The sequence below is a fragment of the Lolium rigidum genome, chromosome 6 (assembly GCF_022539505.1).
Source record: "Lolium rigidum isolate FL_2022 chromosome 6, APGP_CSIRO_Lrig_0.1, whole genome shotgun sequence".
In the NCBI taxonomy this organism is placed as follows: Eukaryota; Viridiplantae; Streptophyta; class Magnoliopsida; order Poales; family Poaceae; genus Lolium; species Lolium rigidum.
The window spans coordinates 158172337-158189555 of record NC_061513.1 but is presented as its reverse complement, the minus strand read 5'-3'; the positions used below and the strand labels follow the sequence as shown (position 1 = coordinate 158189555).

Sequence of the window (17219 nt, the reverse complement as noted above, 5' to 3'; positions counted from 1 at the left end):
ACTCCTCCACCACCACCGGCCTCCTCCAGTTCCAGCCTCTACCAAGGTCCGTCCCCGTCCATACACTGCTCCATCCGTCTCCTCTTTTCCCCTCCTCTTTTCTCGCCTCCCTTTCGATTCAGTTCGTAGCTTGCAACTTTTTTTTTCTTTCTGGAAAACATTTATCCCCCTGCATCTGCTTTGGATCACTTTTGGCCATCCTCTCCGTGGGGGCATGGCTCTGTCTCCCCATCTCTCTCTCTGTCTCTGCATGATGCATATCACAGGCTACAATTCTTGACAACTGTTTGTGCCGGCGACAAACTAATTTGGGTTTGATCGTTCTCTTGCAGATGGACGCCGCCGTGGAGCGCCTCAAGACCGGCTTCGAGAAGTTCAAGACCGATGTCTATGAGTAAGGCCCCTTCCCCTCCCTGTCAAGTGTCAATCCTGCCGCCGATAGAATTACTCCTCTGTCCATTCCTCATGTTTTGTTTCGATCTGAGACAAATTTGGTGATTCCTCGGCTGATCCTATTCCTCTGTTTCCTCTTGGCAGCAAGCAGCCGGATATGTTCGAGCCGCTCAAGACCGGCCAGAAACCCAAGGTATGTACTACATGTTTCCCCATCGTTTATGTCATCATCCGCAAAATGTTGTTGTCTGTAGCGACTCTGTTTAGCTCGTAGAGTTCGTCAGGAAACGAGCTGTTCCGTAGTAGACTTGTGTGGATCGAGATATATTATATGGCCCACAGAACTCTATACGCGTCTAGTATAATTGGTCCTAGCGCGCGCAGCTGAAGAAATACGTGTTCGCATTAGCAGGAAGAAGCCCTGCCGTCCCACCTCCGGCTCAAGTCCAGGGGTGCCGTAGCATTTTCCCACTACGGTCAGAGAAGAGAATACTCTAGTTTCCTAGGGACCGTCACAGTGTATATGAAACGGCTGTTTGTCCTAATTGCCTGTCCTCACCGTCAGAGGGGACGGTTTGTCGTCATTTCCGAGCACTTGATACTAGGTTATGTGCAAACCTGCTGCTAACCGCCAAGATGGCCTGATCTTGAGCTCCTGCCCCCATTAATCCCCACCTGTCCTGCGCTACCGGGAATACTGCCTTGTGCAGAGGCAACAACTCCATGTGCGTCGCCATGATGTGATTTTGGCTTATTGAGATGTCATCGTCCCTATCACTTTGTGGTCTGGTGGAGAGTGAATAGCATAAAACCACCACTTTGATGGTGAAATTTACCGAACACCACCACTTTACGTTCGCGGGACAAAAAACCACCACATTTTGCTCAGTTTTTTGCGGAATGGGCTAAACCCGAATTAAACGTGAATTGACAGGGATTATGACCGGTGGGTTCTGCTGTAACTACCGGGACCCACATGTCAGCTCAATTAAAAAATCTTAAAATCCTAAAAAAACAAATGTGAGAAGAAATTAAAAGAACGAAGGCCCCTGCCGCCCAACTCCGGCGAGGCTCCGGCGACGTGCGAGCGAAGCAGGGCCGGCGGCGCGCGGAACAGGGCCGCGGCTCGAGCGGACCAGGGGCCGGCGGCGCGCGGCTGCGGGGCCGGCGGCGCGCGGCTGCTGGGCCGGCAGCGCGCGGCTGCGGGGCCGGCGGCGCGCGGCTGCGGCCGAGCCCTAGCCATCCCCGTCTCCCTCCCCGGCCCGTCGGCGAGCACGGGCCGCGGCGGCGGCGCGCTTAGGGATGCGGCGCGCGGCGTCGCGAGTGGCGCGCGCAGACGGGCATGGCGGCGCGCAGGCCGGGCATGGCGGCGCGGAGTGCTGCGGCCGGAGCTGCGCCGGAGGTTAGGGCGGCGGCGCACGGTCACGAGGTGGCCGCGCCGGAGAGGCCAGAGGCGCGCGCGCCGGTCACGAGGTGGCGGCGCCGAGGGCCGGGGCGGCGGCGCTCGGTCACGGGAGAGCCTCCCCATTTTATGATTTTTGGGTTTTTTTATTTCTTAAACTGGCTTAACAAATGGGCCCTCTGTCAGATTTCCTGTCAATTCGTGTTCAATTCGAGTTTAGCGCATTTCGCAAAAAACTGTGCAAAATGTGGTGGTTTTTTGTCCCACAAACGTAAAGTGGTGGTGTTCGGTAAATTTCACCATCAAAGTGGTGGTTTTATGCTATTCACTCTCTGGTGGACGATGGGTAATAGAATATGGTTCTTTTATCTCCTTTTCTGTTATATAGGAGGACTAGCAGCTAGGACGTTACGAACCTTGCAAGTACAAGAACAAGAATTTTTCTGGGATTCTCAATTGGCGTGCGCCGTAGTTGGTTGTTGAGGTTTTCTTGACGGAAGAAAATGGACCAACCACGTAATCGTGTTGAATTTCAAAGACCCAGATGTCTTCCCTTAAAAATAAAGCCGTCTACTGGTTTTAGTTTGAAAACTGCTGGCAGTCTCCCTGTACGTATGGTGGAACATCTTTTGATGATGTTCATTTCTTCGGAAGCTTCATCCATGATCTTGGCGCCTGCCGCGTCAGACCCCACACGCACAGCTAGCACACAAGAACCGTGAACCGCAAGTCTTGCTCGGGTATTAATGTAGGAGTACTTAGCTGAAAAGGGCGTAACTCCATGGATAATAGTAGCTGCAGCTAGCGTGCGATGTCCATGGCCCTACCGTGGAGCTATCAATTTGCGGACCACCCATCACAAATGTGCTTGCACGTCTCACTCTAGCAAACTTTACTGAAAGTTTGGCGCGCATTTAGTTTGGCAGAAACCTTTTTGGCGACTGGCTATTCTAATTCCAAGTGTGCTTATCACAATCTGGTTGGCATATGCCAATCGACCCTTCTGAGATATCGGTTAAAGCTCAAGCCTACTTTACAGATAGGCGCCATGCAATTGCAATCTCCTGTTTATACGAATCATAGCATCCGCTACTGATCATTCACGTCACAATGGCTGTCGAGCATCTCCACCGCTGGTCCCAATAGTTCTTCCAATAGAATTATTGGGGTGCCGGTTATATTTTAGGCTCACACCGGTAGCCTTTTAAATCCGTTAACACTGTTTGGAGCTCAATAAACTATAGGCAACCCCATGACAGCCCCTATGCACAAGGGTCGGGTTGGGAGCGTCGGCACCTAACGCCACGTCGGATACCGCTCAAAGGTCCCATTTAGCAGCCACATGGCCAAAACCCTATTTATTTTACAATTTTACCCTTCACTCCATTCTTCGCCCTCCGCTCCTAGTTTCCGGATATAGCTCCAGTACATGCTTAGAGCACGTACTCCCTCTTGCAACCGTCGCCACCGGCATGCCTTCAAAGAAGAAGGCGAAGACGACGGATAAGCCGCGCAAGGCGGCTTTGAAGATGAAGCTGATGGACATCACAGATGCAGCTTGGTAGGCTGAGAGCACATGGTGTCGGTTCATGACGATTGACGGGAAAAGGCATTGCAAGACCAATGAGGTCTAATAGGCTGGTCTATTGGTACCACCGGTGATGGCGGTCCCTTCCCAAATGAAGAAAACAAGTGCCCACAAAATAATAATGCACTCACATCATTTTCCATCGTCTACTTTGGGACGCTGGTGGAGATGTTCTAATCTTCTAAGTAGCAAATTGCAGACTGTGGGCATGTCTTTGTTTCTGGCAGATACAGTGGGTGGTCCGGTCTTATAATCCAGAAGAAGTCATGGCCAGAACATGGTTTCGGGTGTCCTGTCACAATCAAGTTTTTGTTCTGTATTTTTCGTGTGGATAAACAATATCTTCAGTTGGGTTGGAAACCTGCGTAGACTACGGTCCCGTGCCACGGAACCTCCCTGTCACCTGACTTTCTGCCTCCTGTACGTCTCCAGTTATTTCTGGTTTTCTCGAGCCCGGCCGGCCGCCCGTGACCCTCCCCCCCTGGATTACTCAAAGTGGTCAGAAAACAGCGGGCGAGACAGGTCAAAAGCGGCAGGCTTTAGGCGCGAAACGTGTACTCCACCTATCACCGTATCAGCGCATCTGCTTATTTATTCTTTTTTTCTTCTTACTACCCCACCCTCCCTCCTACTTGCGCCACTGCCAGCCGAAAGGCCGTCCACCATTCTTGAACAGCTTATCTGCTTATCATTAACAATGAGATAATAAGCGTCTAGCAGTAGTGGAACGGAGTATCTTCTTCTCCATTGACCTAATGGTTATTATCTGTGTGCTGCAGTACATGGTGTTCGCGTGCGCCGACTCGCGGGTGTGCCCGTCGGTGACCCTGGGGCTGGAGCCCGGCGAGGCCTTCACCGTCCGCAACATCTCCGCCATGGTCCCGCCCTACTGCAAGGTGCGCACTCGCCGGCTTATATTCTGTCCGGTGGCCGCTAGCTCGCCGAGCTGCATTACTGACGTATTTTTCTCCTCGCTGCTGCAGAACAAGTACGCCGGTGTTGGGTCCGCCATCGAGTACGCCGTCTGCGCTCTCAAGGTCAACTCTCCCGCCCTCGGTGCTGTCACTTCCAGTTATATATAGTATAGTAGTGTGATGAGGCATTGCACTAGTGATTGGGGAAAGGAAGCTTTGAACATGATCCAAGATCCGGTGCCGAATAATGGTGTTAGAAAAATGTCCTGGTAGTTAACGTGTATTCATGGACTTGTGCAGGTTCAGGTCATCGTCGTGATTGGCCACAGCCGCTGCGGCGGAATCAAGGCGCTCCTGTCGCTCAAGGATGGCGCCGACGACTCATTGTATGTCTAGTTTAGTAAAACACCTCAATTCTCGCCCACCGTTGCTGAATCTGTTTCTGAATCGAGCCCTCTGCCTTCTCTCAGCCACTTCGTCGAGGACTGGGTCAGGATCGGCTTCCCTGCCAAGAAGAAGGTGCAGAAGGAGTGCGCCGAGATGTCTTTCGAGGACCAATGCGGCGCCTTGGAAAAGGTATGATACTTTCAGCAGCTCGCCGGAAAACGGACCCAAGGTTTTTTACATTGCTCCGCTGACAAGGAAACGTTCTCCGGTTTCTATCTGCAGGAGGCCGTCAACGTGTCCCTCCAGAACCTCAACACCTACCCCTTCGTCAAGGACGCCCTGACCGCCGGAACTCTCAAGCTCGTCGGCGGCCACTACGACTTCGTCTCCGGCAAGTTCGACACGTGGGAGCTCTAGATCTTCCCGTGCGTCGGTTAACCCCTCCTACACATACATATACGTATACATATGCCAAGATATCTTCCCCACCGACCGACCGACCGATCGACGTGGATGCAGTGCCATGGAGTGCGTGCTTATTATTTTTTGCAGTGCCGAATGCTGGATGGCTCGATGTGAATTTGTAATAAGCCATAGTTGTTTCTACCATTTTCTGACGCCCGGCTGTACGAGTGATGCATAATTTGATCGCCTTGTGATCGAAAGACATCTTATATAATTATTTTAATAATATTTTCGCCGAGAGTTTTACCTTTTCTTGCTTTGCTCCTATGGCTTTGCTTATGTTGTGTAGCTCTTCCAGACTATGGCTTAAATGATCGATGTAGATCACCCAACCCAAGAGTATGCCTAGCCTAAGAGCATCTCCAGCAGTGCGACGCAAACAGACACCGAGCGACCGTTTGTGTCCGGCGTGACCGGAAATGCGTCGGGCACTACCTTCAGCGGGCCGACGCATAGTGACCGGGCCGTCCGCGCAGACGCAAACCTGACCCAAATATGCGCCAGGTTTGCGTCTCCGCGGACGCTCCGCGGTCGCGGAATCTGTCCGCTTGGGTGCATCCGCGCCCGGTCGGTGAGTAGGTAAGCAAAAGATTTTTTTCATTACTATTGATTGGCCAAAAGGACCATCTTTACAGAGATAGTTAGTCGAGTTAACCTAAAACTACAACGGCCGTACCTACTCGCCGTCGCGCGGCCTACCCCGGCCTCGGTTACTCGCAGTCGCGCGCCCTACTACTGGCCGCCGGAAGGGCCAACGCCGTTGTCGAAGCGGGAGCTCTTCGCGCACTCCGCGCGCCGCGCACGCCGACGAACGGACATCTCGTCCTGCCGCCTGCGCCGTTCGAGGGCCTCGGCCAGGGCGCTGTCCCACAGGGCCGCCGCCTGGGCCGCCGCCACCTTGGCAGCCGCCGCCTCCGCCGCCGCCACCTGGGCCTCCTCCTCCGCCGCCGCCTGGACCGCCGCCGTCGCGTCCTCGTTCGTCTGGGCCGCCGCCTGGATCGCCGCCACGTCGGCGACGATGCGGGCCCTATCCCTAGCCGCCGCCGCCACCGCTTCGTCCCTGGCGGCGGTGGCGGCCTCCAGCTCGCAATTCTCCTGCTCGACCCACGCGGGAGAAGGGCCCCTACGCTGGAGCGAGTCCAGGTCGGAGCACATGAACCCCCGAGCCATGGCCATCGCATAGCTGTGGGCTTCCTCCTCCGCCACCCTAGCCTGACGGCGCTGGGCGTCCCCAGCCAGGGACTCGAAGGATGCGAGCAGAACCCGCTGGTCGCCGGCGCACTCGAAGCGCATGGGCACGGGGGGGTCGTCGTCCGCGATGTCGTGGATAACGGCGTCGGCCGGAGGGGCCGCGATGGCCACCCGCGCCTCCGCGAGCTCGCCCTTGGCGTCGGCGAGCTCGGCCATGGCGTTGGCGATCTCCGCCCTGGTCACCGCGAGGCGCCCTTCTGCGTGCTCTGCCGCCTTCGCGACCTCCGCCTCCGCCGCCGCCTCCAGGTCCAACTGCTGGGCCTCAACGCCGGCGGCGGCTACCTCCTCCTCCTCCTCCTCCGGGTGGAGCTGGCGGCACATGTGAACAACGTGCTCCCAACTCATGTGGTCGGCCATGGATGGATGGTAGGATGGAGCTTGAGGTGTGCCCGTCGCCCCCGCCGGTGTCCAGCATATATAGCCACGGCGGGGCGGGAAACGGCGTTGGCGCGCAGGGCGTTTCCCGCGCGCGCGAAACGCCGGCGAAACTTGCCAATGTATTGGGCATGCGCGGGAACAATCGTCGTCGCGCGGGAACAGTTAATCTCCGGCGGCAGTCCTCGAAGGGACGTAAAACGCCATTAGCGAGCTTGACGCTGTCCCCGGTTAAAAAATGTGTCCGTACCGCTGGAGATACCCCAGACGCAAACGGTCGCCCTGGGCCACATCGCGTTCGCGGGCCGACGCAAACTGACATTTCAGATGTCCGAAATGCATCAGCCCGCTGGAGATGCCCTAAGTATATCTTCGGTAAGCATAACGAAGCGGTATAGGCAGGAGGTGAAAGTGGGGCTCCTAAAACCCATCTAGAGCTTAGTCTTCCTCACCAGCGACATCACCGGTTGGCCCCGTTCTCGAGGCTATGAAGGCACGGCAGACCATGGCCCCCGGCCGCCCGGAAGTTTTTTGTTTGTTTTAAAGGTTTTTCTAGTGTCTTTTCGAGATGGTGAGGAAAGTGTTACGTTTCGGAGTTAGAATAAGATCCTTCACATCCTATCCTCGCTCATGTGGTGCATCAAGAAGCGGCGGAGGACGCATGGAGTTGTGCGTCCCGCAGATCTTTTGGGATTCATTCGGTTTTCGTGCTCATTGGTATGGTTTCAGGTTTGAATCTTCCGATATATGAGATCTCATCTTTGGCGATGGTTGATTCTCGATCTAGTGCGCTGGTCCTTTGAGACTTGGGGTCATCTCCAACGGTAACCCCCAAACGGACCAACTCGGCCCGTTTCTGTCCGTGCACATAAAACGAGTCCCGAAGGTAGGGAGAAAACAGACATCAGACGACTTTTTGTCCATTCAGCCGCATACTGGGAGCAATTTTGTGGTCGATTTGCGGTGAAACGGACACGAAAGGTTCATTCGTATGTCCGTGTCCTTGTCCATCCCCTCTCTCCTACCCCACCCGTCACCCACCCACCACTCTCTCCCCTCTCTCTTCTATCCTCTCCTCTCATTTTCTTTCCCGATGTGTGTCGTTCCTGGTAGTTCCCGATGTGCCGCCCTACTCATGTTCGATGCGCCGCCCTCCGTTCTTCAGCAGCGACCTCCCATTCGGCGCCTCCCTCCGTTCTTCAACGACAGCCTCCCCTCAAGCACCGTCCTCCGGCACGACAACTACTTTACACCCTCCTCCTTCATGTCGCGCTCAAGGATAACACCGTCGCGCCCAGGACCTCCTCCTTTCATCCGTGCATCCTGAACAACCTCACACGCTCCTCACCACATCACGATGCTACACCTCCATGAAGTTGAACACGCTCGCCTCCACGTCGTCCCCGCCTTGCATCGGTCGAGGTCCTAGATGAGGATGAGCAGGAGATAGGGTGGACTTGCCGATGTTGGGCATGTCGTAGAGGAGGTAGCTCCGACGGACACACGAGCCTTGAGGTCCGGGTCCATGGCCACCGTGTCGAGCGTGGCCGGGTGCGTGAACAGTGCTAGTGTAACATCCAGGTTTTAGGACAAACACGGGGTAGATTTAGAAAAGGGTTGTGCATTCCATCGCAAAACGGGGGAAATTTTTGCCCCTCAATGCATAAAACCTAAGGGGGGATTGACATAGGCATCCCCAATGGGCCTGCCGAAGATGGTACCCGGGGTTTACTGAAGGCCCACGACTCGAAGGATAAGAAGAATCGTAAGCCCAAGTTACTATTAAGGAAAGCTAGAATTGTATTAGGGAATAATACTTGTAATCTTGCGGGGTGGGTTGGAAACCCTCCCAGACTCTGTAACTTATGTATTACGAATCCCTCGGCTCCGCCTCCTATATAAGGGGGAGTCGAGGGACAAAGAAAGCATTGATTCATTGTCTCACAAAACCCTAGTTTTCATATCGTCGAGCACATTTCGGCTGAAACCTTCGAGATCTACTTGCCCTCTACTTTCGACTAAAACCCTAGTCTACAACTTGTAGGCATTGATAAGTTAATCCCTTGTCAATTGGCGCCGTCTGTGGGGATTAGAGGTGTCAAGGAGCTGATCTCGATGGCACGTTCAAGATCGTCGACTTCATCAACTGGAAGCAACGCAATGGACGAGAGGTAAACGAGATCGAAACCGGTCTAGTTGATTTTGTTCCTCACCCGCCCTCCCGTTTGGATGCATATGCGTATCTGGAGGAGCCCATGGAGATGACGTTTGGAAAGTTCCACTTCCGCGTCGAGAAAGAAGGAGCGTATCGTCTCGAAATTCCGATCTCGTCGGGATTATCAGCGGTCGATCCCGATCTTTCAAGTTCAGCATCATCAATCGAGTCGGGCGACGAGAAAACTTCATCGCCACGCTTCATCAGCTCCAGAGCAAGTGAAAAACTCGCCAAGATCTTCAGCGACATGTCTTTCGAGTCATCTGCGGACTCCTATATAAGCGATGACTCGAGCGACATCGACTGCTTCAACTTCGTCGACAGATCCATCACTGTTGGCAAGGTCTTCACCAATCTCTATGATGGTGTCACCAAACCCGACAAAGTTCAGAATTCAAAATATCATCAGATCTACGCAATTGGAGAACCAAGCCGTCCAGAACCAGCGACGTCAGAGGCTTTCGACGATGCGGGAAATCCGTATGTCGATCCCGCAGATCTCGTGCGAGGTTTGGAAACAAAAATATATCGGAACAGGAACACGAGAGATGGTGCGATTTCCGCAGGCAGTATGGGATCGAGTCGCAAGAGCTATTGATGGTACGGAACCAATGACCATCACGGCAACACCTGAGGAATCACAAGCGTATCAATATAGGCTTGCACGTATCAGGAGAGAGCTCGAGAAACGAAAATCAAGTTGGACAGGAGGCGAGAAGCGGCCTCCGCATCAAGCGAGCGAAGGAGGCGAGCTAAGCCGACATTCGGAACTTCGGGAGATAGTCATAGAGAAGCTCGGAGGAGAGCAAGATCTCGCACCGCAAAATATACCTGAAGCGAGAGAGAGAAAACTTGGTTCAAAACCTCGATATGTCTTTCATGTCAATCGACACGAGGGGAATATTATTCCCAAAACACCGGAAGCGGGGTATATGGCAACGCAAGCTTTCATCCTAGCGTCCGGTGCCACCTCCCGGAGATCCAAGAGAAGCGTTGTATAACATGGCCATGGCAGGGTGTGGAGCCATGGGAGCGACGATTCGCGACTACACCTCCCGAAGGATCGGCAAGGCAAAACAGTCCACGACCCACCGCAGCAGCACCGAGTCCCGAAAGAACAAGTGGAGCAAGAGACACAGCGGCACAAGCACGGGTGGACAGAGCACGACAACATAGAAGAGAACATCGGCATTCCCCAGAGATAGATGACGAGGATATGTGTGGACTACCATGTTTTACAAGAAGGGTCCGGAAAACTCGAGTTCCTTCAGGGTTTAAGTTACCCGATAATTTCAAAAAATTCGATGGCCTGCAAGATCCCGAGGATAGGCTAGTCGATTACCTCGAGACGGTGAAACTGATAGACGGAACCAGAGCAACAGCAATGCAGAGTATTCAAGTACACCTAAGCGGAGCCGCAAGATCTTGGATCAAGAAGCTTCCTCCAGGCTCCATCGATAGCTGGGATAGTTTTGAGGATGTGTTCGTCAAGAATTTCCGATCCACCTGCAAGAAACCTGCATCACTAGAAGAATTGAGATAATGTCGACAAAAGCATGATGAGTCAATGAGGAAATACATCCAGAGGTGGAACATTATCAAAAACTCGGCAGAAAACATATCTGACGAGAGAGCAATAGATGCGTTCGTAGCAGGAATCCGACGAGGAGATTTTGTCGAGGACTTGGGGAGAACAAATCCTAGGACAGTGTCAGCATTAATGGAGATAGCAAACAGATGGGCAGATGGAGAAGATGCTGTCCACAATAAACAACATAGGTCACCAGAGGAGGACCGTAGTCGAAATTTCCAAAATAGACGACGATTTTCTCGGCAATTTTCAAGTTATGACGCTCCTGGCCAAATATCGGCTGGTTTCCGAGGAAATACTGGGGGAAATAGTCGAGATGATTACCAAAGGAGTAGCGAGCAACGAGGCGACAATAGAGACGATTCTCGGAATAACAGGCAAAATAGTGGACCAAGGTTTCAGAGACCCTTTGTAACACCTGAGGATATGATGAACGGGCCATGTTAGATGCATTTCTACCTCGACAGTAATGGGAAGAGAGAGTCAGGACATTTGCAGAAGGACTGTCGCAATTTCCAAGCAATGTTGAGGGTCGCAGGATTAGCCAATGCTCAAGCAACAAATAGAAACCCCCAAGGGCCCAGGAGTGAGATCCACCTGCCACCTCCTCCCGCAATTACGGACGAAAATCGGCACCAGCTCAGAATCGCGGCAGCACCACACCCACCTCCATATGTTGATCCTAACTCCAACGGCGCGGTCTCGATGATTCAGAAAGCTAGGCCCTCTAATAGGGCTCAGAAAGTAATCTCACGACAAGTGTTCATGGCAGAGAAGATGCCTCTACCAACGGTTGAGTACTTAAATTGGTCGGGACAGGACATTGGCTTCACAATTGCGGATCACCCGCAACAAGTTCCTCGACCAGGGCAGTCAGCACTTATCTTGCCAGCAGTGATTGCAGGATTCGATGTATCTCGAGTATTCATCGATGGAGGCAGCAGCCTAAACCTTATGTATGCAGATACGCTAAGGAAGATGAACATATCCTTGGCAAATCTAAAACCAACTGACACACGTTTCCATGGAATCACGCCAGAAAAGCCGAGTTATCCGTTGGGGAGAATCAATCTCGACGTTCAGTTTGGGACCCGAGATAACTACAGGATAAAAAAGCTGGAGTTTGAAGTTGTGGATTTCTCGTCGCAGTATCACGCTTTGTTGGGACGACCAGCATATGCTAGGTTTATGGCGGTACCACATTACACGTACTTATTATGGAGGTTGCCAGGACCTAAGGGACCAATCACAGTCAAAGGAAGTTTCGCATTAGCTGATAAATGCGACAAGGATTTTCATCGACTGTCAGAAACTTTCGGGATGCAAGCAGAGTATATGGAGTCAAAGCTCACAACTGATTATGATGTGTTGCCAGACGTAGGAAGGCCTCTCAGAGAGCCAACCTTTAATACTACGAAAGATTTTAAGGAGGTGCAGATTCACCCGAAAGATCCAAAGAAAACGACGTCCATTGCAGCAGATATGGACCTTGCATAGGAAAGCGCGCTGATGTCTACGGGAGCTTCTATTCTTGTAGACAGTGTTGGGCCTCCAAGAGCAGAGGTTTGTAGAACAGCAGCAAGTTTCCCTTAAGTGGATCACCCAAGGTTTATCGAACTCAGGGAGGAAGAGGTCAAAGATATCCCTCTCATGCAACCTCGCAACCGCAAAGCAAGAAGTCTCTTGTGTCCCCAACACACCTAATAGGTGTACTAGTTCGGCGAAGAGATAGTGAAATACGGGTGGTATGAATATATATGAGCAGTAGCAACGGCACCGGAAAAGTGCTTTGCCCAAGACAAGTAAACAAGCGGTAGTAACGCAGCAGTGAGTAACGCGATAAAACGAGTAAACAAGCAGCGATAGCGATATTTAGGAACAAGGCCTAGGGATTAGACTTTCACTAGTGGACACTCTCAACATTGATCACATAACGAGAATAGATAAATGCATACTCTACACTCTTGTTGGATGATGAACACATTGCGTAGGATTACACGAATCCTCAATGCCGGAGTTAACAAGCTCCACAATTCAATGTTCATATTTAAATAACCTTAGAGTGCATGAAAGATCAATTCGACTAAACCAAGTACTAACATAGCATGCACACTGTCACCTTCATGCTGTTTAGGAGGAATAATACACATCAATACTATCATAGCAATAGTTAACTTCATAATCTACAAGAGATCATAATCATAGCATAAACCAAGTACTAACACGGATGCACACACTTGTCACCATTACACCGTGCGGGAGGAATAAAACTACTTTAATAATATTGCTAGAGTAGCACATAGATAAGTTGTGATACAAAATACATTGCAATCATAAAGAGATATAAATAAGCACTTCACTACGCCATTCATAACGAGTGAGTAAGTATTCTGTGAAATATAGCCTAAGAGACCCACACGGTGCACACACTTGTCACCTTTACACACGTGGGACAAGGAGTCTCCGGAGATCACATAAGTAAAACTCTCTTGACTAGCATAATGACATCTAGATTACAAGCATCATCATATGAATCTCAATCATGTAAGGCAGCTCATGAGATTATTGTATTGAAGCACATAGGAGAGAGATGAACCACATAGCTACCGGTACAGCCCCGAGCCTCGATGGAGAACTACTCCCTCCTCATGGGAGCAGCAGCGATGATGAAGATGGCGGTGGAGATGGCAGCGGTGTCGATGGAGAAGCCTTCGGGGCACTTCCCCGCTCCGGCAGGGTGCCGGAACGAGACTCCTGTCCCCAGCATCTTGGCTTCGCGATGGCGGCGGCTCTGGAAGGTTTTCCGTATCGTGGTTCTTCGTATCGGGGTTTTCGCGACGGAGGCTTTAAATAGGCGGAAGGGCAGCCTCGGAGGGGCCTGGGGGCCCACACCATAGGGCGGCGCGCCCCCCTCTGGCCGCGCCAGGGTGTGGTGTGGGGCCCCCAGGGCTTCCCTCTGGCGGCTCTCGGGTGTTCTGGAAGGCCCCGGGAAAAATAGGACCCTGGGTCTTGATTTCGTCAAATTCCGAGAATATTTCGTTACTAGGATTTCTGAAACCAAAAACAGGAGAAAACAGGAACTGGCTCTTCGGCATCTTGTTAATAGGTTAGTTCCAGAAAATGCACGCATATGACATAAAGTGTGCATAAAACATGTAGGTATCATCAATAATATGGCATAGAACATAAGAAATTATCGATACGTCGGAGACGTATCAAGCATCCCCAAGCTTAGTTACGCTTCGTCCCGAGCAGGTAAAACGATAACAAAGATAATTTCTGAAGTGATATGCCATCATAACCTTGATCATACTATTTGTAAACATATGTAGTGGATGCAGCGATCAAAACAATGGTAATGACATGAGTAAACAAGTGAATCATAAAGCAAAGACTTTTCATGAATAGTACTTCAAGACAAGCATCAATAAGTCTTGCATAAGAGTTAACTCATAAAGCAATAAATCAAAGTAAAGGTATTGAAGCAACACAAAGGAAGATTAAGTTTCAGCGGTTGCTTTCAACTTGTTACATGTATATCTCATGGATAATTGTCAACATAGAGTAATATAACAAGTACAATATGCAAGTATGTAGGAATCAATGCACGAGTTCACGAAGTGTTTGCTTCTTGAGGTGGAGAGAGATAGGTGAACCGACTCAACATAAAAGTAAAAAGAATGGTCCTTCAAAGAGGAAAGCATCGATTGCTATATTTGTGCTAGAGCTTTTATTTTGAAAACATGAAACAATTTTGTCAACGGTAGTAATAAAGCATATGAGTTATGTAAATTATATCTTACAAGTTGCAAGCCTCATGCATAGTATACTATAGTGCCCGCACCTTGTCCTAATTAGCTTGGACTACCGGATCTTTGCAATGCACATGTTTTAACCAAGTGTCACAATGGGGTACCTCCATGCCGCCTGTACAAAGGTCTAAGGAGAAAGCTCGCATTTTGGATTTCTCGCTTTTGATTATTCTCAACTTAGACATCCATACCGGGACAACATGGACAACGGATAATGGACTCCTCTTTAATGCATAAGCATGTGACAACAATTATTATTCTCATATGAGATTGAGGATATATGTCCAAAACTGAAACTTCCACCATGAATCATGGCTTTAGTTAGCGGCCCAATGTTCTTCTCTAAAAATATGCATGCTCCAACCATTAAGGCGGTAGATCTCTCTTACTTCAGACAAGACGGACATTCATAGCAACTCACATGATATTCAACAAAGAATAGTTGATGGCGTCCCCAGAAACATGGTTATCGCACAACAAGCAACTTAATAAGAGATAAAGTGCATAAGTACATATTCAATACCACAATAGTTTTTAAGCTATTTGTCCCATGAGCTATATATTGTAAAGGTGAATGATGGAATTTTAAAGGTAGCACTCAAGCAATTTACTTTGGAATGGCGGAGAAATACCATGTAGTAGGTAGGTATGGTGGACACAAATGGCATAGTGGTTGGCTCAAGTATTTTGGATGCATGAGAAGTATTCCCTCTCGATACAAGGTTTAGGCTAGCAAGGTTATTTGAAACAAACACAAGGATGAACGGTGCAGCAAAACTCACATAAAAGATATATTGAAAACATTATAAGACTCTACACCGTCTTCCTTGTTGTTCAAAACTCAATACTAGATGTTATCTAGACTCTAGAGAAACCAAATATGCAAACCAAATTAGCAAGCTCTAAGTGTTTCTTCATTAATGGGTGCAAAGTATATGATGCAAGAGCTTAAACATGAGCACAACAATTGCCAAGTATCAAATTATCCAAGACATTTTAGAATTACTACATGTAGTATTTTCCAATTCCAACCATATAACAATTTAACGAAGAAGAAACTTCGCCATGAATACTATGAGTAGAGCCTAAGGACATACTTGTCCATATGCTACAGCGGAGCGTGTCTCTCTCCCACAAAGTGAATGCTAGGATCCATTTTATTCAAACAAAACAAAAAACAAAAACAAACCGACGCTCCAAGCAAAGTGCATAAGATGTGACGGAATAAAAATATAGTTTCAGGGGAGGAACCCGATAATGTTGTCGATGAAGAAGGGGATGCCTTGGGCATCCCCAAGCTTAGACGCTTGAGTCTTCTTATAATATGCGGGGTGAACCACCGGGCATCCCCAAGCTTAGAGCTTTCACTCTCCTTGATCATATTGTATCATACTCCTCTCTTGATCCTTGAAAACTTCCTCCACACCAAACTCGAAACAACTCATTAGAGGGTTAGTGCACAATAAAAATTAACATGTTCAGAGGTGACACAATCATTCTTAACACTTCTGGACATTGCATAAAGCTACTGGACATTAATGGATCAAAGAAATTCATCCAACATAGCAAAAGAGGCAATGCGAAATAAAAGGCAGAATCTGTCAAAACAGAACAGTCCATAAAGATGGATTTTATTAGGCCACCAGACTTGCTCAAATGAAAATGCTCAAATTGAATGAAAGTTGCGTACATATCTGAGGATCATGCACGTAAATTGGCTTAATTTTATGAGCTACCTACAGGGAGGTAGACCCAGATTCGTGACAGCAAAGAAATCTGGAACTGCGCAGTAATCCAAATCTAGTACTTACTTTACTATCAAAGACTTTACTTGGCACAACAAAACTTAGAACTAAGATAAGGAGAGGTTTCTACAGTAGTAAACAACTTGCAAGACTCAAATATAAAAATACTGGAGTAAAAACATGGGTTGTCTCCCATAAGCGCTTTTCTTTAACGCCTTCAGCCTAGGCGCGTAAAGTGTAACTCAAGTAACATCAAGAGATGAAGCATCAACATCATAATTTGTTCTAATAATAGAATCATAAGGTAACTTCATTCTCTTTCTAGGGAAGTGTTCCATACCTTTCTTGAGAGGAAATTGATATTTGATATTACCTTCCTTCATATCAATAGTAGCACCAACGGTTCGAAGAAAAGGTCTTCCCAATATAAAGGGGCAAAATGCATTGCATTCAATATCCAAGACAACAAAATCAACGGGGACAAGGTTATTGTTAACCATAATATGAACATTATCAACTCTCCCCAAAGGTTTCTTTTTAGCATTATCAACGAGATTAACATCCAGATAACAATTTTTCAATGGTGGCAAGTCAAGCATATCATAGACTTTTTTAGGCATAACAGAAATACTTGCACCAAGATCACATAAAGCATTACAATCAAAATCTTTGACTCTCATTTTAATGATGGGCTCTCAACCATCCTCTAGCTTTCTAGGAATAGAAGTTTCAAGTTTTAGTTTCTCTTCTCTAGCTTTTATGAGAGCATTTGTAATATGTTTTGTGAAAGCCAAGTTTACAGCGCTAGCATTAGGACTTTTAGCAAGTTTTTGCAAGAACTTTATAACTTCAGAGATGTGGAAATCATCAAAATCTAAATCATTACAATCTAAAGCAATGGGATTATCATCCCCAAGGTTGAAAAAAATTTCAGCAGTTTTATCACAAGTAGTTTCAGCAGTTTTAGCAGCTTCGGTAATTTTGCGCGCTTTGCACTAGGAGTAGAAACATTGCCAACACCAATTATTTTACCATTGATAGTAGGAGGTGCAGCAACATGTGAATTATTAGCATTGCTAGT

General features: G+C 49.1%; 1 protein-coding gene across 1 annotated transcript; it reads left to right on the top strand.

Moving 5' to 3' along the window:
- The first annotated feature begins 332 nt into the window (after positions 1-332).
- LOC124659137 (carbonic anhydrase, chloroplastic-like) lies at positions 333-5401 on the top strand. Its single transcript, XM_047197072.1, has 7 exons — positions 333-394; positions 538-586; positions 4163-4279; positions 4367-4420; positions 4598-4683; positions 4768-4873; positions 4967-5401. The coding sequence occupies exons 1-7, from the start codon at positions 333-335 to the stop codon at positions 5099-5101; spliced, it is 609 nt and encodes a 202-aa protein (XP_047053028.1). The 3' UTR covers positions 5102-5401.
- Positions 5402-17219: the final 11818 nt, after the last annotated feature.

What these genes read in the sequence shown, in the direction of transcription:
- LOC124659137 (XM_047197072.1), top strand. Translation starts at nt 333, where the DNA reads ATGGACGCCGCCGTGGAGCGCCTCAAGACCGGCTTCGAGAAGTTCAAG. An exon ending in TTCAAGACCGATGTCTATGA is followed by an intron (nt 395 to 537) that starts GTAAGGCCCCTT and finishes TCCTCTTGGCAG; the next exon opens with CAAGCAGCCGGATATGTTCG. An exon ending in AATGCGGCGCCTTGGAAAAG is followed by an intron (nt 4,874 to 4,966) that starts GTATGATACTTT and finishes TTCTATCTGCAG; the next exon opens with GAGGCCGTCAACGTGTCCCT.